At 50.0% G+C, this 24,360-nt stretch overlaps 1 protein-coding gene across 4 annotated transcripts; it reads left to right on the forward strand.

Annotated features, from left to right (window-relative positions):
• Positions 1-3,237: 3,237 nt before the first annotated feature.
• On the forward strand, positions 3,238-24,179 carry ALDH3A2 (aldehyde dehydrogenase 3 family member A2). 4 transcript variants are annotated; one of them, XM_045083673.1, is made up of 12 exons: positions 3,238-3,361; positions 3,513-3,674; positions 6,263-6,494; positions 7,760-7,845; positions 9,242-9,450; positions 10,530-10,647; positions 12,441-12,582; positions 15,102-15,268; positions 16,674-16,773; positions 19,327-19,562; positions 20,737-20,807; positions 22,651-24,179. In XM_045083673.1, exons 2-12 carry the CDS (start codon positions 3,522-3,524, stop codon positions 22,742-22,744), a joined length of 1,608 nt encoding a protein of 535 aa, XP_044939608.1. In that variant the 5' UTR covers positions 3,238-3,361; positions 3,513-3,521; the 3' UTR covers positions 22,745-24,179. The 4 variants fall into 4 exon arrangements, with proteins under 4 accessions (XP_044939608.1, XP_044939609.1, XP_044939610.1 ...); XM_045083674.1 differs by having other exon boundaries at positions 20,688-20,807; positions 22,651-22,753; XM_045083676.1 differs by having other exon boundaries at positions 3,255-3,384.
• Positions 24,180-24,360: the final 181 nt, after the last annotated feature.

The raw sequence follows: 24,360 nt of genomic DNA on the forward strand, positions 1-24,360 counted from the left end.
GCTGCTAGTCACAGGCCGCTTTGCTAGTCAGAGTTGGTTTAAAGACTTGGTATGTGTTAGAGACTAGAGCTCTTCCTGAATGTAAGAAGCCCACACTCTCCCTTTAATATGGTATGTCCATGTGAACTGCCCCCCCCCCCCCAGTTCTTTTGGCCATAAGAAGGCAAAGGAGAAGTAGAGGAGAAGAGTTTGATGGTCATGACAACTTCTTCCTTTCCTAAGATTCTCTTTAAATAACCCTCAATTTTTTTTTATTAACATATAATGTATTATTAGCCCCAGGGGTACAGGTCTGTGAATCACCAGGTTTACACACTTCACAGCACTCACCATAGCACATAACATAGCACATAACTTCCCCAATGTCCATAACCCAACCACCCTCTCCCTACCCCCACCTCCTCAGTTTGTTTTGTGAGATTAAGAGTCTCTTATGGTTTGTCTCCCTCCCGATCCCATCTTGTTTCATTTATTCTTTTCCTACCCCCCAAGCCACCCACATTGCTTCTCCACTTCCTCATATCAGGGAGATCATATGATAGTTGTCTTTCTCTGACTGACTTATTTTGCTAAGCACAATACCCTCTAGTTCCATCCACATCATTGCAAATGGCAAGATTTCATTTCTTTTGATGGCTGCATAGTATTTATCTATATCATCTATATCTATATCTATATATCTATCTATCTCACATCTTCTTTATCCATTCATCTGTTGATGGACATCTAGGTTCTTTCCATAGTTTGGCTATTGTGGACATTGCTGCTATAAACATCAGGGTGCACATGGCCCTTCAGATCACTACATTTGTATCTTTAGGGTAAATACCCAGAAGTGCAATTGCTGGGTCGTAGGGTAGCTCTATTTTCACTTTTTGAGGAACCTCCATGCTGTTTTCCAGAGTGGCTGCACCAGCTTGCATTCCCACCAACAGGGTAGGAGGGTTCCCCTTTCTCCGCATCCTCGCCAGCATCTGTCATTTCCTGACTTGTTAATTTTAGCCATCCTCACTCGTGTGTGGTGGTATCTCTTTGTGGTTTTGATTTGTATTTCCCTGATGCCAAGTGATGTGGAGCTCTTTTTCATGTGTTCATTGGAATAACCCTCAGTTTTTACATCCTATTGAGAAAGCCACAAATGTGGACAGTGCCAAGACGTTGAGACTAATCATCAGTGTATCTATCATTCATTCATTCAATAAATCTTTACTGAATACCAACCAATGGCCACATTCTACACTAGATGCTAATATTACAGAGAACATGAAAGATAAAGTCCTTGACTTTATAAGACATTCCAGTGGAAAAGACAGATATAAACAAAGACCCATGACAGCCAGCTGGAGAAAAGGATGTAGAAAGGTGTGTTAATCAGGGTTCAGCCATGGAAAAAAAAACCACTCTAGTCATTTCAGGCAGAGGGAATTTTAGGAGTCATACATATCAAATGGAAGAATGGAGCGATAGCAAAGATTAGAGGCTGCTAAAAATACTCTTGGTGAAACCCATGGGAGCTACACCAGCTCTGGTGCCTGTCACTGTCATCCTCTGTTTACTACGAAAGTGTCGCTTGGACTGAGGAAGTAACTGCTAAGAGTCAGGAATGGGCCCCTTTTACTGTACAAGCAACGATTACACTATTGAATCCAGAAGCAAGCAGGTTACTCTCCTCCTCCTCCTTTATTTCCTGCTTATGCCTTCCCATGGTAGAAGTTTCTTAGAAGCTCCAGCATGAGAACCTGGGGAAAGCAGTTTATACACTCTGGGCCCCTGCCACTCAGTAGTATACAGGGCAAGTGTAGTAATCAGAAACGGCATATATATAATACACACACACACACACACACACACACACACACATAAAACCTCCCGAATCAATAGTAGAAGCCAGGAAATCAGTAGGATCCTAGCACAACAGACTGTGCAAGTGAAATGATTTGGCTGGGACTAGGGTACAAGTGGTTGGAATTCAGCATATTTTTGAAGATAAGGTCAAAGAGAAGAGTCAAGGATGATTTCAAGAACTTTGACCTGAGTAAACGGGATAAAGGACATAACATTTATTGAATTGGGGAATGCTGGAGGATGTGTGCCTTGTATTTGGTGGATGACCTCAAGTGAACTTAAGACACCCATTAATACATTCAAACAGATGAACAGGAGGCAGTTAAACATGGCCACGGGAGTCAGGAGAAAATGGGAATAGAGATGGAGTGTAAAGCCACGTCAGACCACCACCCACAGGGTTAGGTGAGTAGCTTGTGAGCTGTGAAAAGAGAAGAGGTCCAAGGGCTGGCTCAGCAGAGGAAAACCCCGAGGGCTCACCCAGGGAGATAAAAACTAGAAGCGGGCATGGGGTTGGATGGTGGGTGGATAACAAGCCAAGACAGGGTCTCTAGAAGTCGGCCTCTGGTCGGTGGGGTCAGCTGCCGGGATCTGACAAGGACCTGGTCGGATTTGGCAGGCAGCAAGCGGGGAGGCAAATCTGGACAGGGTGGGTTCCCTCTCGGGAGGAGTCGTGCTGCAAAGGGGAAGAGAAAAACGGGAAGGCAGCTAGCGGGTGATAGGCAGCCCAGGGAGAGTGGTTTTTTTTGTTTGTTTGTTTTGTTTTAAGATTTATTATTTATTTATTTAGGGGAGAAAGAGAGTGAGCGGCAGACTCCCTGCCGAGCATGGAGCCTGATGTGGGACTCGATCCCAGAACTCCAGGATCACGACCTTAGGTGAAAGCAGTCACTTAACCAGCTGAGCCACGCAGGTGCTCCTAGGGATGGCGTTTTTTAACGCCCTTCGAACTTGGCCATCACAGCTGTCCATAAGGTCCTGGCTCCCTGCCCTCAGGAGACGAACCTCAAAGAACTTTCTGGAAAACCCTGCACGCTGCAAGCACTCAGCGCAGCGACGAGGGCGGGCGGCTGAGCGCTCACTGCCCACCGACGCGTTGAGGCTGCGCCAACGACACTGGGCGGCGCCGGGCCCCATCGGAGCCACAAAATGGAGGAGGGACGGGAACCCCCTCTCTCGAGGGCGTCTCTGGAAGTTGGCCGCGTTTCCTGTCCCGGGCCAGGGCTCCCCGGAGCTCCGGCCGCTTCCCGGGAGCCCCGCCTCCCCCCCCATAAAGCCTCAGCGTCCGCTCGGAAGACCACCCGCCGCACCCCTCCCCCGCCGCGCGCGCGGCCGCAGCTCCCACCCCCGGACCAGATCCCGGGGCGGCGTCCGGCCGCCGAGGTCACGTGGCCCGCGCCGGCCAATCGGAGCGCGGCTGCTGGTCGAGCCCAGCCCCGCCCGGCCGCGGTCGGACTGTCGGACCCGGGCGGGTGCGCAGACCGCTGCCGAGCCAGCGAGCGGTTGGGTGAACGGGGTGAGGCTCAGCGTCCGCGGGAGGTAGGGTGGGGGGCGCCGGGCGGGAGGGGAGTGGCGGGGAGGGAGGCGGCGCCCGCCCGCGGGGCCATCCCTCCGGCCTGCCACGTCCCCGCCGCTGCGGCGCGCCGCGACCTCCAGTCTTTTTGTAGGACCAGGCCATGGAGAGCCGAATCCAGCGAGTTCGCGACGCGTTCGCGTCCGGCCGGTCGCGCCCGCTGAGGTTCCGGCTGCAGCAGCTCGAGGCCCTGCGCAGGATGGTGCAGGAGCGCGAGAAGGACATCCTGCAGGCCATCGGCGCCGATCTGTGCAAGGTACGCGCGCGGCTGGGGGCGCCGGGACACCCGCCTCCCGCCGTCCCACTTGGGGACCGCATTCCGCCCGAGCTTTTGCATTTTTTTAAAATTTATTTTTGATTACGCAAGCACCGAGGGAGTGTTATCTCCAGCTGTACTGATAAAGCAAGTTTCCCGAAACTCTTACCTTGCTTAGTCAGCGCCTCTGATTGGAGACAACAAATAGATAGTGTCTTCTGGCCTCTTCCTCTGCTGTGATTGCCTTTTAGATCCTTGCCTGTTGTCTGTTGCATTGTGGATTTTGGTCATTTGTCAGCTTAATATCCCGCAAAACGTTTTTCTCTGGGTCTGTTTCTTGCCTTTTGGTTTATGGTTTCTTTTATAGACAGAGGTTTTTGGGTTGTCAGTTGTTGCGCTGAAGTTTTCCTCCCTGACTCTGTTTTAGGCCACTGCTCCTCAAACTTGAGTCCCATGGTGAGTCACCTGGGGATCTTGTTAAAATGCAAGTTACAGTTAAGTAGGTCTTGGAGGGCATCTGAGATTCGAAGTGTGTAACAAGCTCCCAGGTGGATACCATGTTGCCTATTTTGAAACCTTACTTTTTAAAAATCATTATTTCATTTTTTAAAATTGAGGTGTAGTTGACATACGCTATGATACTAGTTTCAGGTGTACAACTTAGCTGTGCAGTATGGGTTTTTTTTACTATTTCACCTTCTCTGAGTCCATCCATATTGTCACAAATGGCAAGATTACTTGCTTTTTTAGGGCTAAGTAGTATTCCATTCAAGACCTACCGATGCACGCGCATGTGTACCACGTTTTCTTCATCTGTTCATCTATCCAGACACTCAGATTGCTTCCGTATCCTGGTTATATTCAATAATGCTTCTGTGAACATATGGATGCGTCAATCTTTTTGAATTAGTAGGGTTTTTTTTTTGGTTTTTGCCTTTTTCTTTAGATTTTATTTTTTAGAATCCTCTCTACACCCATTGTGGGGCTTGAGCTTACACCCCCCCAAGATCAAGAATTGCCTGCTCCACCGACTGAGCCTGCCAGGAACCCCTTAATTAGTATTTTCATTTTCTTTGGGTAAATACTGGGAAGTGGAATTGTGGAGTGGTGTATTTCTGTTTTTAATGTTGCACGCCCCCTAAAATTAGTTAATAAATCTCCTTCACATATGGTCCAGGCACTTTTCAAACCGTGCTGGGGCTCAGAGTGAGTGAGTTTGTGTGGCGACTCCTGGAGACCAGAGTCTTGGTTTCTTGTAGCTCTCTAGTTCTTCACTAACCATCCCCATCCCAGTTAAGCCCTGCTGATTTTCAAAGGCTGAGTTACAGAGGCTCCTCGGTGCGGGTCTCCAGGGCGGGGACACCTGATGTGGGGCTTGAACTCCTCCATCTTCAGGGGGGATCGCTACTCCTGTGATGCCACTGCTGATGCTACTGTGATGTGGGTCCCCATGCCCATGGTGTGCGTTTGAACTAGACTGTTTCTCTGCTCCTCCCACCCCATTCCATGTAGCTTTTTCTTTATGTCTTTAGCTGAAGACATAGCTGAAGAAGAGGTGTTCTGTGGGTCTCTAGGTCATCCTCAGAGAGTTATTCTCTAGGCATTTGGAGCCTTGGAGAGGCCATGAGAGGAGGTGAGCTCAGAATTATCCTATTCTACCGACCTCCCCAAAAAACCTGGAACCACTTTTTGAGTAACAAGGTGTCGGGTGGTATTTAGGGCATTAGTATATTACTGCTTTCTAGTACTATTGTTATCACTTTGTTTTTATGTTTTATCTTTGTTCTAGGGGTAACAAGGCCCTGCTCTGGCTCTGTGAGACCCCCTTATTTCCTGCAAAGATCATCTTGAGGGGTAGTAACAGTAGTATTAGTAACAATGAGATATCAAATAAGGTGGCATAATTAAGATTTCAGAAAGGATGATTAGTCATTCTGTAAACATCAGATATTTAAGTGAGTACATAGGTATATACAATTACTAAAGAACAGTGAGGTCCTTGCCCTTGAGGGATTTAAATTTGGGAAACAAACATAGTTATAAATCAGTGTGTGATGATGAAATGTTAGGATACACGCCAGAGGCAGAATTCCTGTGATTATATTATAAAGTGTGATCAAGACAGGCTAATATTCATCAGGGAAATCTTCCTGAAAGAGGTAATATTGAATCCTGACTTGAAAAGGCCTGCATCAGGGATGCCTGGGTGGCTCAGTCAGTTAAGCATCTGCCTTCAGCTCAAGCCCAGGGTCCTGGGATCGAGTCCTGTGTTAGGCTCCTTGCTGGGTGGAGAGCCTGCTTCTCTCTCTGCCTGCCTCTCCTTCAGCTTGTGCACACAGTTGCTCGCTCTCTCACCAATAAATAAAAATCTTTAAAAAAAAAAATTAAAAGGCTTGAATCAGTAAAGAAGGATTTAGAGGGGCTGACTGTATTAGCAAGCCCTTGCTGAGGGCGTGAAGGGTGTGAGTGTGCACAGTAAACCAGCTTAGTCTCATAAATGTCACTGCAGGTGTACGTAACCTGGTTTTCGGCACTCAGGACTGAGTGTCAGACTTGTGCAAGGTTAACTGGGACTCTCTTTGTAACAGAGTGAATTCAACGCATACAGTCAGGAAGTCATTACCATTCTTGGCGAACTGGATCTTGTGCTGGAGAATCTTTCTGAATGGGTTACTGCCACGCCAGCCAAGAAGAACTTGCTGACCATGCTGGACGAGGCCTATGTCCAGCCAGAGCCCCTGGGAGTCGTACTCATTATCGGAGCTTGGAACTACCCCTTTGTTCTCACCATTCAGCCTCTGATTGGAGCCATTGCTGCAGGTCCGGGGTCAGCTTCTGTCTCCCTGATTCTTCGGAGGGGCTGCTTCTCTTCCATGGGTTGTAAATTAAGGATAGTGACTGATGAAACACATTTGCTATGGTGGTTTGCCTTGCTTTACACCAGCAACTACCGAGGATGCAAAGATATTATTATCATAAATGTATATTTAGCAAGGGCAAAGCAGTTTGTTAAAACGAAAGTACACTCTCAAGGTGGGTGGGCGGGCAGGTCCTGCGGGGTGGAACCGGCCAAAGGTGGTTTTGGGATGGGATATTAAATCATCTGGCCTGGGAGGAGCCGTGACACACAAAGGATTTTTTTTTTTTACTTTTTTTTTTCTTTTAAAATGATCTCTGTACCCAGCGTGGGGTTCCAACTCACAATCCTGAGATCAAGAGCCGCACGCTCTGGACGGAGCCAGCCAAGCACTCCTTTATTATCTTTTTTTTTTTTTTTTAAAGCGGGCTCCAGCGATTTGCATGGTGCCTTGTATTTTGAAATACTTGGACCGTGAACCCATGAAGGTCTTAAGACGTGCAGTGACAGGTTCCGGAGTTTGGAATCAGCCGTCCATGCTCTCGGGTGGTTGTAGTTGCCAGCTCTGGTGTTGGGCGAATCATTTGACTGTATCTGATCCGTTTCTTCATCTGGCTAGGGGCTGTGGGAGTCATGCTAGCTTGGGTATGTGGCAAACGCCAGGAGGTTAATTTCTCTCTTCTGCTAGATCCCAGTCAACAATGTTTGTTGACAACAAGGCTTGTTTGCCCAGTAATTCCAAGGCAAACAGGAAAGTCTAGCCAGGACAGTGGGAGTAAAGCTGGAGGAGGAGGAGAGGATAATGGAGCCTACTGTCCATGATGTGAAGTTAATGAGAACCAAGGAGTTTGAGGAAGTAAGACAAGATTTTGGGGTGCCTGGTGGCTTAGTTGGTTAAGCATTTGCCTTTGGCTGAGGTCATGATCTCAAGGTCCTGGGATCGAGCCCCAAGTTGGGCTCCCTGCTCAGTGGGGAACCTGCTTCTCTCTCTCCCTTCCTTCCCCACTCATGTGTGTGTGCATGCGCGCGCACTCTCGCTCTCAAATAAAATTAAAAAAAAAACAAAGAACGAAGAATCTCTTATGCTCATTGAGAAAGTGCAGAATTCAAAGCTGCCGAAGTAATGGGAGTACCTAGCCTGTATTCCCACCGTGAGCGCTGTTGTGGTAGGTTTTAAGGTTACTCAAGTGTTAAAAGATGCCTTCCTGCTTTTTTTTGCTTTGATTAGGAAATGCTGTCATTATCAAGCCTTCTGAACTAAGTGAAAAAACAGCTCAGCTCTTGGCCAAACTCCTCCCGCAGTATTTGGACCAGGTAATAATGTCTTGCTCCATCCTCAGCGTGTCTGTTTCTCGGTGGCTGTGGGGGGGGTGGGGAGCTATACATCTGCTCTTCCTCCTATTGTGTGCCGTTGACTGCTGTCTGCATGGAGTTGCTGTAGGGAGGAGTCCTAATTTACCCTTCATTGCAAGGCCTCTGTACAGTGTCGTAGCTGGAGTTGGACACATTCCTCGAGCAATCTGGAGGCTCACCGTGGGTTCTCCTTGCCGTCTTGTCACTGCCGCAGCAGCGGGCGAAACTACGATGTCCCAGTAGCTGTGGTTATCTGGCCCAAGAGGGCGATGAAGACAGGATGATGTCAGGGGTGGAGTAGGATTTGGAACCAGAAGATCGAGGTTGAAAATCCTACTTCGCCACTCACTGGGGGTTATTTCTTGACTGTCCCACTCGGTGGGGATAGCGAGGCCTACCCCTGCTTCACTCTCTCTGAGTTTGTTAGGGGACTAATCACAGGTGTCCTATAGATGAACTCATGCAAGTTACAACTTGAAGCATTTGCTGAGCACTTGAACTGTGGAGTGAGCGAGAGCTAACGAGCCCTCCTAATTAGTAGGAGATCAGGTGGAAGCATGAGGCCCCCAAGCCCGCTTTTATCTCATGCGCTCCGAATCTTTTGAACACCTGGCTCTGTGTCCCTTCCTTGCCATCTGTTCCCTGTCATTGCTTCTTCGAGTCATGCTGCTGCATGAGACGTTCTTCCATTCCAATAGTGAGAAAAGCATAGGGCACCGAGGGCTCAGCCCAAAGCTTTGGGACCTCTCCCCAGTCCCGGTTAAGGAAACAGGCTCATAGGTGTGTGCAGTAAGGTTGCTGAGGGCCCCTAGCTAGCAAGTGACAGACCCCAGACTTGGTCTGGATCTGACTTCTAGAGCGGAGCTTCTCTCCTGTGTTGCCTCTCCCCTGCATTGCATCGAGTTGCGCTCGCTCCATTCCCCTGCCTCTTGGCCCAGGTTGAGCTCCGCAGGGTTGAGTAGTGCTGGAATGTTCAGCTCGAGACACTCAACTGGGACCTGTCCCGTGGTCCCCAACCGCAGACTCTTCATCAAAATCTCCAGCTTGCATGGCCCTGTCTCATGCACCTCCCCGGTGGAATCCAGCCACTTGCTCTCCCCTCTTGGCTGCCTTCACAGCTGAGCTCATTATGGAAACCTGCGGACCCGTGCCGGTCCCTTCCACCACAGGCGGTGGGTCTCAGATGCCATCAGACTTTGTGCTCCATGTGTCCTCTGTCAGCTCCCTCCTGCCTCCTCCCCGGCGCTGGTCCCCTTCTTTTCCTGGTGTACTGGAACGCTGCAGGTTTATGTCGAAGAAGTTGCTCGTTAGGGCGATTTATTGGTGACGTCAGTGCCTCTGTTTCTCCTTCCCAAAGGAATTGTATGCCGTGATTAATGGTGGCATCCCTGAAACCACGGAGCTCCTGAAACAGCGGTTTGACCACATCCTCTATACGGGGAACACGGCTGTTGGGAGGATTGTCATGGAAGCCGCTGCCAAGCACTTGACCCCCGTGACACTTGAGCTGGGAGGCAAGAGCCCGTGTTACATCGACACAGATTGTGACCTGGACGTTGCCTGCCGGTGAGCCTTCTTGTACCTGAGGGCTTCCTGACACCGATAGCTTGGTGTGTCCTCTGTGCCCCGGAGTCCTGGGCCTCCTGGCTCCAAGAGACATTGTGGCATTCGGGTGGCTGATGTCCCCAGGGGCGGCGGAACTCTTTCCCAAACCACCTCCTGCCTCCGCTGCCTGAAGAAATGAGCGGTGGGTCTCGACACCGCGTGGCTGTCCTTAGGAGTTACAGAGAAGTGCTTTCTTTTCTTGAGGTTACAGACCTGCCAGGTGATCCAGGGAGGGAGTAAAGGATCGCATGTACATAGTAAAATCTTTAGATTCCCAGCAGGAAAGTGTTATGCTCGCCTCTTAATGAGTTCCTTTGTTGACAGAATCAGCGACTACTCATGTTTCTGCTCAGTAACATCATGCACCTGGGCACCAGAAAACGCCAGGTTGCAGGTGCTCCGCTAAATCAGTCTGGCTTTTCTCTCCCCTTCCAAGACGGGCAAAGAGGGCTTGGAGGCAGGCAGGCCGTGTCCAGGTTGTCTAGCTGCCAGAACCTGAGGCCTTGGGGAAAGGTGCCGATGGCAGGCTTTGATCCGCACGCGGGCATGGCTTTCCAGAGCGGGGCGGGGCTCCACACAGAAGAGGATGGGCTTGGGGGCTGACTGCTCTCTTTATACCCGAACCTCCTGTCAGCAGGACCTACAGCTACAGCCAGGAGAACTGATGTCTGTAAGGGGCTCCCGGCGTCTTGATGTCCCCTGGCTAGAGTCAGAGGAGAAGAGGGTGTGGGGAGGCTGCTGCTTATCTCAAAACAGGCAAGGGCTTCCCTGCTTATAAAGTACCATTTCCTGTGAGCTGGCATGAGAATGTCCTGGCTCCTCAGAGTGTACTGTGTCGATGGGAAAATGCATTCTAAGTTCCAACTGACTGATGTAGAGATAATCTTATAAAGAAAGCATTTTTGTTCTTTTTCTACAAAGCCTACTAAGTAGATTTATGAGTACATGCTAGTTGCAGAATACTCAAATTACAGAAAAGCGTGTAGCAGATGAATAGTAGATTGAATTCTGTGGCTTTTCCATTTTCTCCCCCACCTCAGGCGCATAACTTGGGGGAAATACATGAATTGTGGCCAAACCTGCATTGCTCCTGACTATGTCCTCTGTGAACCGTCCCTCCAGCATCAAATTGTGCAGAAGATTAAGGAAACCGTGAAGGTTTGTGCTTAACACATCTGAGTCCATTGATTTCATTAAGAAACGCGTCTAATCAGCTCTGTGCAGGCGGCATCCCTGGTCCCCACCCCACCCCTCAACCCCCGCCACCTCCTGGAGAATTCCAGTAGCATATGTGGTGGAGTTAATTTATGGTTTTATTCAAAACGCTCTGGGAACCTTTCTGAGAAAGGTGTCTGCTAGGAGCAAGGTTAGGTTGGTGTTTAACCCTCTTCAGCTATCTAGCTGATGTGTTGGAACAACTGGTTAGTTGTGGCACACGCTTTGAAAAAAAAAAATCAATAGCTATGTTTTGTGGTTTTTTTAGAGGATATTGGCAGTCCTCTGAAATGCAGGAAGAGGCCCTTGGCCTGTTGGCCATTGCTGATTAAGGTTCTCAGTTCTTGCGTGTACAGAGGGCTTAGGAAGGCCAGTAGTTTGGAGGAGTGAATTAATCAAATATGTATTGATATTGTACTCAGCCTGGTTCTCTCAGTCTTTCAGGGTGTCCAAAGTAAAGATCTCTCTAGAAGGAATGGAGAAATGCTGTGGAAGTGGTCTGAGCTCAGCCTCGCAGAAATGTAGGGTTTGGGTTGGAAGAGAGGAAGGGGGTGAACCAATGTGACTGAGCTTACTGGTGGGAGGGGGCCATTTAAAGCCCCCTGGGTGGAAGAAATTTCTGGAACAGTCATAGTTCACTCAACAGATGCTTACTGAGCACTGAAAGGAAGGATTGGGGACACCGAAGAGTAACATTATGATCAGAGAATGAAAAGTGTGCCCCGGGAACTTGAGAGAAGATCCAAGCGGGTTCACTCTGGGCACAGAGGACTGAACGTCTGGATAGGGGACTTGGCTCTGTGGGATGGGACTGAAGATGGGGCCAGAAAAGGGGAACATGAAAGGGGTCTTGGCCAGACTCGGGGAATATGGGACATCAGGGTTTCATGACATCCTGTGAGACTGAAAGCCCTTGGAGATGGGAGAAGACGTGTTTAGCTGAGTTATGGGGATGCAGTTGGTTTCAAAGGAGTAGGATCCCCTCTGCCTTCCTCTGAGGCATTCACATCCTTAAGATAGCAGTTCTCACCTGAGGTTCTCCCATGTATGAAAGTTTCCAGTCCTCACCTTCTGAAGACTGCAGTTCAGCTGGTCTGGGTCTCCAGTGATTCTAAGGGGCAGGCAGCCTTGAAAACCACTGTGCGTGGCTCTGGAGCTCTGGAGCTGGGGCTCATCAGCACGCTTCCGGGGAGATTCTTAGCACCTAGACCTGGGGGAGGGTTGCTTGGAGCAGGGTGAACAACACTCCTCCTGACTTGAGAGTAAATTTTTTTTGAAGATTTTATTTTTTTATTTGACGGAGATCACAAGTAGGCAGAGAGGCGGACAGAGAGAGAGGAGGAAGCAGGCTCCCCGCTGAGCAGAGAGCCCAATGCAGGGCTCGATCCCAGGACCCTGAGATCATGACCTGAGCTGAAGGCAAAGGCTTTAACCCACTGAGCCACCCAGGTGCCCCCTGACTTGAGAGTAAATTGAGAGCATTCGTCCCCGGTACGACCCCCGGCTGGTCTGCAGGATGACCCTACGAACCCCGGACATCACGGAGGGTCCTCAGTCTGTGCGTCTGCCTTAGTTCTCGTGCCCAGCCTGCCAGGAAGTGTAAACACTGTTAGACCACTTGAGGGAGGAGGGCGGTGATCTACAACCAGATGGCTTTTCGGGCATGGGTGGATTTTGCGCTTATTAAACTGAAATAGCGGTCTTCTGTGGTGGTTAAATACAATGATTTTAAATAGGAATTTTATGGTGAAAATATAAAAGAATCTCCCGATTATGAGAGGATCATCAACCTTCGTCATTTTAAGAGGATACTAAATTTGCTGGAAGGACAGAAGATCGCTTTCGGTGGGGAGACCGATGAGGCCACACGCTACGTAGGTAATAGAAATTGACCTTTTGCTCTGGGGACACGGGCAGTGTGACAGTTTTCGTTGACGCTATTTACTGACACTGAATAAGCTTTTGGAGACGTAATGTTTAATGAACAGTGACACGCTGCTTTCTGGTGCTCATTCTTGTATAACCACTTAGAGCTGGTTCTGGGTCTTTACAAATAATACCACCTGTGTTGCACTGGCTTTTTGCCTTACATGCAGCTTTTCTTTTCTTGTTTTTTCCCCTTCCTACACCCTGTAACTTAACCCTGAGAAGCAAAACAGAACTCTTGTTTAATTCCTTCTGGTTTCTGGCAGGGGGCACAGCCCAAGGAGGAAATCATTCCACCACAAGTAGTTAGTGGCAGTACTGGTCCAGAAGTAATGTTTCCTTGTTTCATTTAAAAAATTTTTTTGGATTTATTTATTTATAGAGTGGGAGGGGGGCAGAAGGGGGAGAGGGAAAGAGAATTTTTTTTTTCAAGATTTTATCCATTTATCTACTTGATACAGAGAGACACACAGTGAGAGAGGGAACACAAGCAGGAGGGTGGTATAGGGGGAAGCAGGCTTCCCGCCGAGCAGGGAGCCTGATATGAGGCTGATCCCAGGAGCCTGGGATCATGACCCAGGCCGAAGGCAGGTGCCCAACCTACTGAGCCACCCAGGCGCCCCAGGGAGAGAGAATCTTTAGCAGACTCTGTACTGGGCATAGATTCTACTGGAGCTTGATCTCATGACCCTGAGGTCATGACCTGAGCTGATACCAAGTGTCAGAAGTTTAACTGACTGCACCACCCAGGCACCCCAGAAATGTTTTTCTTCTCTCAGGCTTGACATTGTTTACTTTGTTTTTGTGTTCTTTTATTCTTCACCAGGAGTATGTATGCCTGTTGCATTTTGAACACACTGTTCTTCTTCTTCTTCTTCTTTTTTTTAAAGATTCTATTTTTGTATTTGAGAGAGAGAGAAAGCAGGAGCAGGGGGAAGGGCTAGGGAGAAGCAGACTCCCCACTGAGCCAGTAACCCAACATGGCTCCATCCCAGGACCCTGAGCAATGACGTGAGCCAGAGGCAGACACTTACCAACTGAGTGACCCAGGCGCCCCCAAACACATTATTGTAAAATAACATAAGGTGACCCGAGGAATGAGAGACACACTTACTCAGCTGAAAAGCTGTCCTATATGGCTTTACTTATGCCTTTTTAGCAGACAGGATGCTGCACATCCTCAAAAAACCCAATTTGAAAGAACCTAAAACCCTAGAGGATTAAAACAATGAGGAGGAAAATATTCTCACATCAGTAACAGCTCTCAAACCCCCAGTTTTTCATCTTTCTGTTTTCCCATCAGCTGTTGACCTTGGCCGCTCCTCGGCTCATCAACAGCAAGAGAAAAGGTCTTTTGCAATTAGATCAACCAGTTATGAATGTCCCCCTGACCTGCAGTCAAGGTCAGCTTACCTGTACACACAGCTGTGTAGGGAGTAGACCGCCCCCGCCCCCGCCCCAGAACGGTTCTCTGAGCCCGGGAAGCAGCGGGCGGTGGTTTTGGGGAGACTGCAGACACCCCCGTGCAGGGTGCTGGCGAGAGCCATCTTCTGCCACGTTGCCCGGATGACCTAGTGGGAAATGAGGGGGAAAGGAAGAGAGAGAGCTTGTTACTGGCAGGTGCCTTCTCTTTCCATTGAAGACCCGGCTTGTTTGTGGGGTTTTTGAGACCCCTGCAGTTTGGTGTGGCATGGCATGGATGCCAGGACTCTGCAAAGCCTTGTCGGCACCCACATTGCCTGCCTGTCTTGCACGCCTTCCCCATAGTGGCTGGAACCCTGAACTCAGGGTCTCTTGACCCCTGAAGTCCATCCTTAACCTGATAGAGTTAAAGGTCAGTGGCATCCTATGCGTGGAAGCATGCGAACCAAGAGATGGTGTCCATTTGATCCATGGAGGGGCTGTGTGCGTTGCCAGAGGGACCTGCGCAGAGCGAGATGGAAACAACCCCCAACCCCCTGGTCCATGCGGATGTGGCTGCCAGCAGGGTCAGACATGAATAGACTCAGGCATCTGTATCTTCTCCTTGCTTGCCTGGGGGATCCCCGGATGCACCTGCTTGGAGACAGACACGCACGGTTCCTCCACATCAGGACTGATTTCTTCAGGACTTTTTAAAATATTCTTCAGTAGCTAATTCTTGGGCGGGATCACGAAGGGATGGATCAGTGAGCCAGAAACAAACGTTAAGATGAGACCTTGGCGGGGCGCCTGGGTGGCTCAGTGGGTTAAAGCCTCTGCCTTCTGCTCAGGTCATGATCCCGGGATCCTGGAATCCAGCCCCGGTTTGGGCTCTCTGCTCAACGGGGAGCCTGCTTCCCCACCCCTCTCTCTCTCTGCCTGCCTCTCTGCCTACTTGTGATCTCTCTCTGTCAAATAAATAAAATCTTTAACAAACAAAAAAAAAAGTGGAGAGCTTGGCGTTCTTGTCTTCGACTTCACCATTTCCACTCGCTGCTTTTCTCTTCCAGCCCCAACGATCCTTACTGACGTCGATCCTGAAGCCAGGGTGATGCAAGAAGAAATTTTCGGGCCCATTCTTCCCATCGTGCCTGTGAAGGATGCCGATGAGGCCATAAAGTTCATCAACAGCCGTGAAAAGCCACTGGCCTTCTACATCTTTTCTCACAATGATAAGGTAGGCGCTGTGGAGAACGGCTCCCTGGCACGAGTCACTGTCACAGACCGGGTTCCTTCCCGGCCACATGGTCTGTTTCCTCCAGTAACAGAGTTCACCGAGCAAGGCGCTGCTTGTAGACAGTTGTCTGGAGTAATGAGGCCCTGGGGTTATAGCTGTCACCCTTCCCACGCTCCCTGGGGTCAGACCTGAGTCTTCAGGGCTGTGTCACAAGCTCTTGCGCTGACAAACATCTCCCCTGTAATTGTAAGGCTTCCATACCAGCACTGGAAGCTTCTGTGGCCTGCACTCCCAGGGCATTCCTGTGTAAAAGCCTTCGCTCTTACCCCAGTGGCATTTGTGGCCCTCAGTGGGCTGTGTGGGGCTGTGGTGTCTATAACAGTCACAGGTACAGTTGTGAAATCGCCGACTTCACTTTCCTCAGTTTCTCTGTTAGAGCGAGGGGCCATACCAGTCAGATGAGCCTGTGATGCCCTATTACACCAGGGTGAGTGGCCCCCTGGCCGTGTTGCACGGCTCCCGAGGGGACTGGCTGTTGCTGAGGGACAGTGGCCTCGAACTGGGCAGGTGGGCTCAGGAGCCGTCTGGAGAAGTGGGAGAACCTGAGGGGGGGGGGCCGGTCAAGGTCCAAGGAGTTCGCACACGGAGGTTCTGTGCATGGTGACACACTGCTTCCAGAGCCTGCCGTGCTGTGGGGACACGGCCTTGTGAAGGGACCCCGGATGCATGGGCCTCCGTGAATAATGGGTTATTAATCATGTTCTGACGTGTTGAATGACCACAGGTGATGCACACAAGAGCCCTGAAGCCCAAAGTCTACCGGGCAGGGCGCACGTCCGTGGGGTGCGCTGCCCAGTGACAGGGTCGCCCTACCACAGCCCACTGTGACCCTTGTGACTCGAACTCCCGAGGCCTTGTGGGTAGCAAGGAGAAGTGACATTTCGTCAGGTGTCCTCATGCCTATTCTGGTCTTGGGCCAGCCATTTCTTCAAAACAGATCAAATTCCAAGTCTGAACACGTAAACATTATTGGCAGTTCCCGAACACTCCAGGGTACTGCCAGTCCCACGCAGTCATTCAGAGCAGAGGGAGAGAAACGGGTGATGGTAGAGACCCTGAATGCAGTCTGGACTGTTCCTCGTGGCCATGAGGGGGCGCCTTTGCCCGAGGCAGCAGTGGAGCACATGGGAGGCCGCGGCAGCCTCCGAGGGCCAGACGTGCATCTGAGCACATACCTGCGATTGCACATTTGCCAAATCGAGCTGCGCCTTCGGAGGCTGATGCAGGCAGCACTGTTTGCCAGAGGCAGGTGGGTAGGCCCAGGTGTGGAGCCTGCGAGTTCCCCTCCCAGCCGCGGCCGGCGCCACGGGCACTGCTGACCCGGAGCCCGTGTTCCCTCCCTCAGCTTGTCAGACGGATGATCAACAGCACGTCCAGCGGCGGCGTCACGGCCAACGACGTCATCATGCACTTCACCCTCAGCTCGCTGCCCTTTGGAGGGGTAGGTGAGTAGCCCCCTCGGCCACACGTGGCGCCAGCTGCCAGAGTCCCACGGTGGTGCAGGTCATCTGGCTGTCGGGTGACTCTGTCCTGTCGCCCCTTGCGTCCTTAGTAGCCCCCAGCGCAGTCTGTAACTGGTTTTGTTCCTTTCACTGGTTTGCCTATATATTGGTTATTACTTGGTTACTTACGGTCCTTTTCTTAGGTTGAGGGGATTTTTAAAAATTTTTATTTTTTGGCCAAAGCCAGGTCTCAGATTCACAGATAAGGCTCCTCTGTCTTTTTTGACGGTGAGGTAGTGGATGCCGGGTGCAGAACACCCAGAGCAGGCGGCAGTCGGGGTTTCTGAGTCCCCCCTTGCTGTCTGCTCAGGGTGGGGCGAAGTCGTCCTCGGGGTCCACCCCCACAGCCCCCCAGGCCTCTGTGTGGGGTGCAGAGGAAGAGATTCCCGGTGTTTTGAGGACGTGCTCATTCTTGGGGAGGTTCCATGGACACAGCCCGGGCCCTGCTGTTTTCCTTTGGGCGGTGACCCGCCTGCCTCTTCCACACGCCAGATGACCGGCCCTGCTCATACTTCTCCTTCAGTAGCTAGGTGGTCGGCCTCTCTAATATCTTGTTGAAGTGTCACCAATAACGAGTGTGTAGGAATTCTCACAGTAAGAAGCAAACAGTAAAGCCACTGTCTTAGAAGCCCAAGAGACCACAGCCTGCCACCCATGTGTGCCCCATTTCTGGTTCTAGGGTGTGGGGGGATTGTCAGTGCCCAGCACCGTGCCTGGTGCACATGAGGGACCGGTTGAGAGAGGCCTGGGCTGGGGCCCAGACTGGAGCTAGTGGTGGCTTGGACTGGCCTGGTTGCAGGGGACCTAGTGAAAAGGGGCTGGATATTTTGGGGGGGGGGTGTCAAGCAACAGGATTTGCTGATGGATTGAGTGTGTTGTGGAGGGAGGGAGGGTGAATGAAAGGGAAGATAGCTTACAGGATGGAGGCTGCTATTCCTCACTGCCCAGCTTCTTAAAGGATTCTGTGAGACCCCAGTCTTTGCTGGCTCCCAGCAAAGACTCGGGCAACCCTGGTGCCTCCTGAGTGTACATCGAGTGGCTTGTGTTCAGTCCCTGTTTTGTGTTTAGCATCATTGACCATATCCTCCTCTTTATAAACAAAACCTTTTGCCTGCTACACACAGAAGGAATCAGGCTTCCTAGGAAAAGAGAAGAATTAAAGCTTAGATTACCCTTACCCCACTCTTTAATTAAGCTCTGGGGTACATCCTTAAAATTCCTTTCCTTGTGCATGTTTGCACACATTCGTATATGTAAAAGCAAGAATATTTTGTTCAAACTTGTACTCTGTTTTTCACCTGTGTGTGAGAGTAGAGTGGGCTATCTTCCCACGTCGGCATGGTCGTGTGTCATGATTTCAGTAACCGACCAGTGCTCTGTCCTACAGATGGGCCGTATTTGCGTTTAATTCCTGGCATTAGGTTTTTGTGAGTCCACATTTTTCCAGGTTAGGATTCTAATACAGTTTTGTGCAATTTCTGATTCTTGGGGGAAAATGTCTCAACATATTATACTGTGTTAAAAAGGCTAAGAGCTGTTTTTTTTTTTCCAAAGTGAAATGCTTTTTTCCTCCTGTTCTAAAAGTGATAAGAGTTTTTTTAGGGAAAAGGGCAACCACAAAACACTACAGACAGCTGTAAGGCTGAAACGTAGTAGTCTCCCAGGCATAAATGCTGTCAGTGTGTTGACATATAATTTCTGTTTCTCCATAACAATGTGTGTCTTTTGATGCATATTACCAAATTTCTCTATAGCTTCAGTTGTCCCCAAAATGATGTGTCAGCAGCCCCCAGAGTACCAGTAAGTGCCTTCCTGGCCCCATTCTCCTATGCCTCATGGCCACCATGCCATACAGTGTATCTGCCCAGCACCCATAATAAAGAAGACTGTCCCAGAGCATGGCTTAAAAGAGGACAAGGATTTATAACTTGCTTACTGTTACCCAGTGGGGTAACCCTGTCATCCTGTCTTTGTTGCTCTCTAGGAGCTTAGAGGAAGCAAGTGGGGGAAGAGGGCTATGGATAAACAAAGCTACATGGAATAGCAGGAAAAGAGCACACAGTAGTTAAGAGTCCAGCCGACCTGGATACACATTCTGGCTTTGCCTTCTCCACCTTGGGCAAGTTGCCTGACCCTGGCAGGCTCCCTCGTAGTCTCTGGAATCGGGGGCACTGATGCCTTCATACCAAGGGGTTGTGGCGAGAATAGATTTAGAGCAGGGTCCTTGGTCTCAGTGAGAGCCACTGGCCCTGAGAGCTGCAAGCCTCACTGGACCCTTGGAGAGTGCCCCTTTTTGGCAGGGAGATCAACTTGCTGGTGAATGGGAGAGGGGTGGGGCGGGGTTGGGGGGGAGAACTTCCTCAAAGCATCATTTGCGCTGAGAAGTTAGGTGGGGGTGTCCAGGACGGCAAGGAGTGCCATGGGTTTCCTCTGTTGGGGTTCATGCAGCTGTGTCCCCTACGATGGAGCCTGTCTTGTCTGGTCCCTCTGTTTCAGGTTCTAGCGGAATGGGAGCTTACCATGGGAAGTACAGTTTTGATACCTTCTCTCATCAGCGGCCCTGTCTGCTGAAGAGTTTAAAGAGGGAAGGTGCTAACAAGCTCAGGTATCCTCCCAACAGCCAGTCAAAGGTGGATTGGGCAAAATTCTTCATCCTGAAGCGCTTCAACAGAGGAAAACTCGGTCTGCTGTTGCTGGCTCTTCTGGGCATTGTGGCGGCCGTGCTGCTCAAGGTGAGTCCTTGCCTTTCCGGGCCCGCCCGAACGGCTGTCAGACACTCTCCTCTTCTGTCATGGGAGCTCTTCAGCTTTTAGAGATAAACTCTGTCTCTTGTATTCACTTTCTGAGTCTGGGACAGGGTCGGTGAACTGCAACCCCCAGCCGTCTTCCTGGGCAACAGCCACAACTTGGTGATGACTTCACGTCCCAAGAGCTCAGTGTGTGCTGCAGTGGCCATGTGGCTGGCAGGGCATAAATGATCATGGAGGAATTATGTCGACCTCTGGTGTAAGAGTTTAAGACCCCGGGCTCTTGGATGGCTCAGTCAGCTCAGGGTCTTGCTCTTGATACCGGCTCGGGTCATGATCTCAGGGTCCTGGGATCCGTGGGTTCGAGTCCCTTGTGGGCTTTGCGCTCAATGGGAGGTCCACGTGAGGATTCTCTCTCTTCCTTCCCCCACCCCACTGCTTGCACTGTCTTTCTCTTTCTCAGATAAACCAATAAATCTTAAGAAAAAAAAACAAACCCAGAAACAAAAACCCAAAGGGCAAAACCCTGTAGAACTTGCTGGAGGGATTCTGAGCCATCCAGCGCTCTGATCCTTGTGGTCCTGAGTGTCTTGGTGGCAGTGCAGTTCTCTAGTGTGCCGGGCATCCGCATGGCGTGCCCACAGGTCACGAGGGGATGACTTGTGTGCTGGCGTGACTATGGCAGGGGAAGGTGAATGCTTTGCAGCCCCCATTGACTGCCCTGTAAATTCTGTCTCTGGGGGTATTACTGTAGATGTGGGCTCCCTGAGCGGCCCATGATACCTGCCTCCCCAAGGCAGTCCATGAGTCCCTGGGGGTGACCGAGAAGGTCCAAGGGGACGGAAGTGAAGACAGACGTGGGGGCAAAGCCACTGTGTTCTCTGAGCGCTCAGCTACCCAGTCGGGGTGACACACCAAAGATAGTGACAACACCTGTGACACCATAGCCTTGGAAGGGAGGCCAGATTCTAGCATTCACTGGAAATATCTGTGTTCTTATCTGCATTTTGGTTCCAGTTTGCAAGTGGGGGAGTGGCTCGTCTTCCAGGGTCACCGCTCTGATGGAACTGGAGAGACCAGTTGCATTGGAAATCATTTGGGTTTTCTCAGAAACACAAGGCTATGCTGAGGAGAAAGGCCCTGTTGATTTTTCTCGCAGCTCAGACTGCGTTGTCCCGTAAGCAGTGACGACCACAGATCCCACGGCCCAGCTCTGTCTTTAAGAGTGAGGTAGGAACTGCTCGTTTTCTATCTCTGTGTAAAGTGGTTCGAGTTGGCAGTCTGTTGCTTGGCCCCGGGTATCAGTGTTCAAACTTGACTTAGCCATAGTTTTTAAAAGGGCCAGGGTGGCTTGCTGGGGTCTTTAAAAAAAATGTGGAGGTAATGGCTCAGCTGGGTCTAGATGAAAACCACATCACTTGTAGAAAAAGGAGCATCGCAGGTGCCCCCCCACCCCAATCCACTCGGCTCCCCTTGAGCTGATCCCCTCCGATCTATAGACCACACGTACACAGTGAACCCGTTGCTTTCTAAGTGGAGACCAATCTTCTAAAAAATACTCTTAAGTCATTGTTTTCTTTGGAGTTGTTTGGGTGTTTCAGAAGAAGTGTGACTTCAGAACTTGTGCTGGCAGATGGCATGAATTGAAACCCTGTGTGCCTTCGAGAGGCTCCTCCCTCTGCATCTCTCTGAGCTCTGTGGCGTGCATGGGTCTGGAGTCATCCTCTGCCCTCTTCTCTTGTCCCCAGACACCTGTCCATCGCCAGCCCGAGAGGCACCATCTTGCTGGGGGGACTTCTTTGCATCATGGGACATTCAGGGCTCCAGGCTGCCGGTGTTCCCCACAGGGGCAGCGTGCTGGGTCCGACAGGCTGGGGTAGGCCAGGTAGACCACCCAGAGCTCCCCAGAGGGTTTGTCAGACAAGCCTTCTCTGTGAATGCCCACAGAAGCAACAGCGTATAAAGACATGTCGCTTGGAACCAGGAAAATACGGCTTTGATCCCTGGCTCTGAGATCAGCCAAATTCCAGCTCTGAGCAAGGCCTGTTCTGAGTCCACCCTTCGGCCTCGGCCTGCTCATCTGTGGAACAAGGGCCACCAGCCGTGGTCTCTCTCACTAGGGAGACCCGCTTCTCAGTACTGTAAGCGGATGTGTTTAGTGGTTTGGACCTTCTGGATTCTGTGTGGGACCAGTGAGGATTTGGTTTTCTTTTCCTCTTTGCTTCTCTGCTGACTTCTCTTCTGACTCTAGTAAATCACCTTTTATTTTAAATAAGCAATTCTGAGCCCACGTTGTGCCTTTATTTGAGGAGTCTTTATTGGGCCTGCACTCATTTTCCTGAAATGGCTTTTCTGCACGTAATTATTTTGTCACGTGCTTGGTTGTGACTTCATTAATTCATTTCACTAGAACGAGAACAGGCCTGGGACATTGTTAAATGGGAGATTGAAAGCAGTAATGATCGGTTTAAAGGGAGCATGTCAGACTCGCTGAATAGAGAGGAGTTTTCTCTATGCATTTAAAAAAATTGTGTGCGTGTGTATGTGTGTGTGTGTACACACATCTATACCAAGTCAAGTTCCAGCAAAGTGTCACAGAAACCACAGAAAGCGTGGTAGAGGGTGCCGGTTTTAAAAAAAAGTTGAGAAATGGAAAGGGCTACCATTGAAAGATGAGAGAATCAAGTATGCCATCCAAGCTTCCAGATTTCGTGTAGAGGCTTCAGCCTCCCACTCATGACTGGAGCATAGTAAGTGAACATTTTCCATTCCTGGCCCAACCCTGGGGTTGTCTCACCGACAGGAGACAGAATATCGCCTCCTCACCGCTGCCTGACTTGTTATTGTTACTTTGCACGGGAAGGTATAGTCTTTTATCCTCAGCCCAGACCTTCCTTAACATCTTAGGGAGACAGGGACCTTTTTTTTTTTTTTTTTTTAAATACAGCGCATTTCGTGTCTTTGAAAATAAGAGGCACTTGGTAGAGTCCCGATATGGATTTCCTGTTCCAGGGCTGGTCAGGTGGGGTCTTAGACCAGCAGAGTAACCAGGATCCCTCTCTCCTCTCTCTAGGCCAGATACTACTGAAGAAAGATCCTATTCAAACTCCTGGTTGCCTCTACCAAATTATTCCTCTGTTAAACAGTTAATGAACCAATCATTTTAAAATCCTACCCAAAATAGTAAGGAAGTAACGCAAATGCATCAGAATCAACCGTCAAAGTCATTGGCGTGCCCCGTGGATAAAACCTGCCATCTCAGCCAAACCCCAGCCTTCCCCTCTGTGGAGCGGGGGACGCTCTCCGAGAATGCATTTTACATGGGTTACCCAGACCTTAGAGCTTGAGTCTAGGGGAGGCGAATGTGTTAGGCTAAACCCTTGGGACATGTAAAGGAGTCTTGGAACCTGCTGAGTGACTTCTTCACTCCAGTTCTTGGGACACAAGACACCCTGCCCAGGGTTATCCACAGCCCTCCCCGTCCAGAGAGGTGAGGCTAGACCTTCCAGCCCTGCTTGAGTTTTGAGGCACTAGAATTGTATATCACGGGGGCAGGTGGTCCCTGTCTCTCATCCACTGGGACATGAGGACTTAACCTTCAGGAGTCAGCCCTCTGTCAGATGGGCCACCTGACCAGTGGTCTTGCTCCTTTCTCATCCATTCTCCATCCTCTCTCCTGTTTATATTGGGACAGTCTCTTGGGGCCATCCACAAATGCCTTCTGTGACTAATACCATGTAAAACATCACCTTGTACGCCCCAGGGCTTCTGGGAAGACAAGTTGCCAGTTTCATGCACGTATCATCTGTCATTTTTCCCGTGAAGGAGTTGTAGGATTCTGCATCTTCTAAAACTCTAACTGGCATGTTTAATGCTGTAATAAGGAGACTTCTAACAAGTTAACTTCTAACAAGTTAAGTTAATACTTAACTCTCTCTCAGGATCTTAAAGTTTCAAGTCAGTGGATCTTCAAGGACAAATCTGTAAGTTTCTTAGGTGCACAGCACAATGCACATAAATTACACTTTGCTAAACTTCAGAGAGATCCCTGAGTCCTGAGTGTAGCCTTCAGGACCTAACACAGAAAGCCACTGCCTGCCATGACCAAGAGGCCTTGGATAATCAGGACTTCAGAGTTGGAGAGCTTTGGAGGGGGCTGATGGTGGATTGTTTGGAGAAGGACTCTGTGAGCCACGGCGGTCGGCCACGCTGAAGAGGACGGAGGACACAGGAAGGGGAGCTCTCTTGAGATGGCTGGGACCAGAGACCTGAAGCAGTTCAGTCCAGTAGGAAAGACCTCAGCCTCCCTGCCAGGCCTTGGGGACTCCTGGCTGCAGGGGCCCCACCATCCCCAGAGCATGAGTCACCGGCTTGACTGCACACGCTCAGATAGCGTGTGACCTTCACGTCAGCATGAGGTGTCAAGAACTCGTCACTAGGCTAGTCCATCAGGATAATCGGTCATAAAATATCTTAGAATATCCATATGGAATTTTTCATTTAGCCTACTAAATTGTACTTTCTGATTTCTAGTTCAACTAAATTATTGGCTTGTCTATTGGTATATTCTGCTTCAAAATAAATACATTATATTTACTAAAACTGGCATGAGGTTTAATGACATTCTTCGCATAGAACCTCTTAGGGCCTTGGAGACAATTCTTGGGCCCTAAGTTCCCCCCACCCAACTAATCCTTTTTTTGCCTTTATCTATCAGAGGTGGTAATTATCAACTTTAAGTCCTGCTTCCTCAAATTCTTAGCCAAGATTTTCTCAGGCTTTA

This window comes from Mustela putorius, unplaced genomic scaffold, assembly GCF_011764305.1.
Source record: "Mustela putorius furo isolate JIRA1106 unplaced genomic scaffold, ASM1176430v1.1 tig00000731_pilon_pilon_pilon, whole genome shotgun sequence".
Taxonomy (NCBI): domain Eukaryota; kingdom Metazoa; phylum Chordata; class Mammalia; order Carnivora; family Mustelidae; genus Mustela; species Mustela putorius.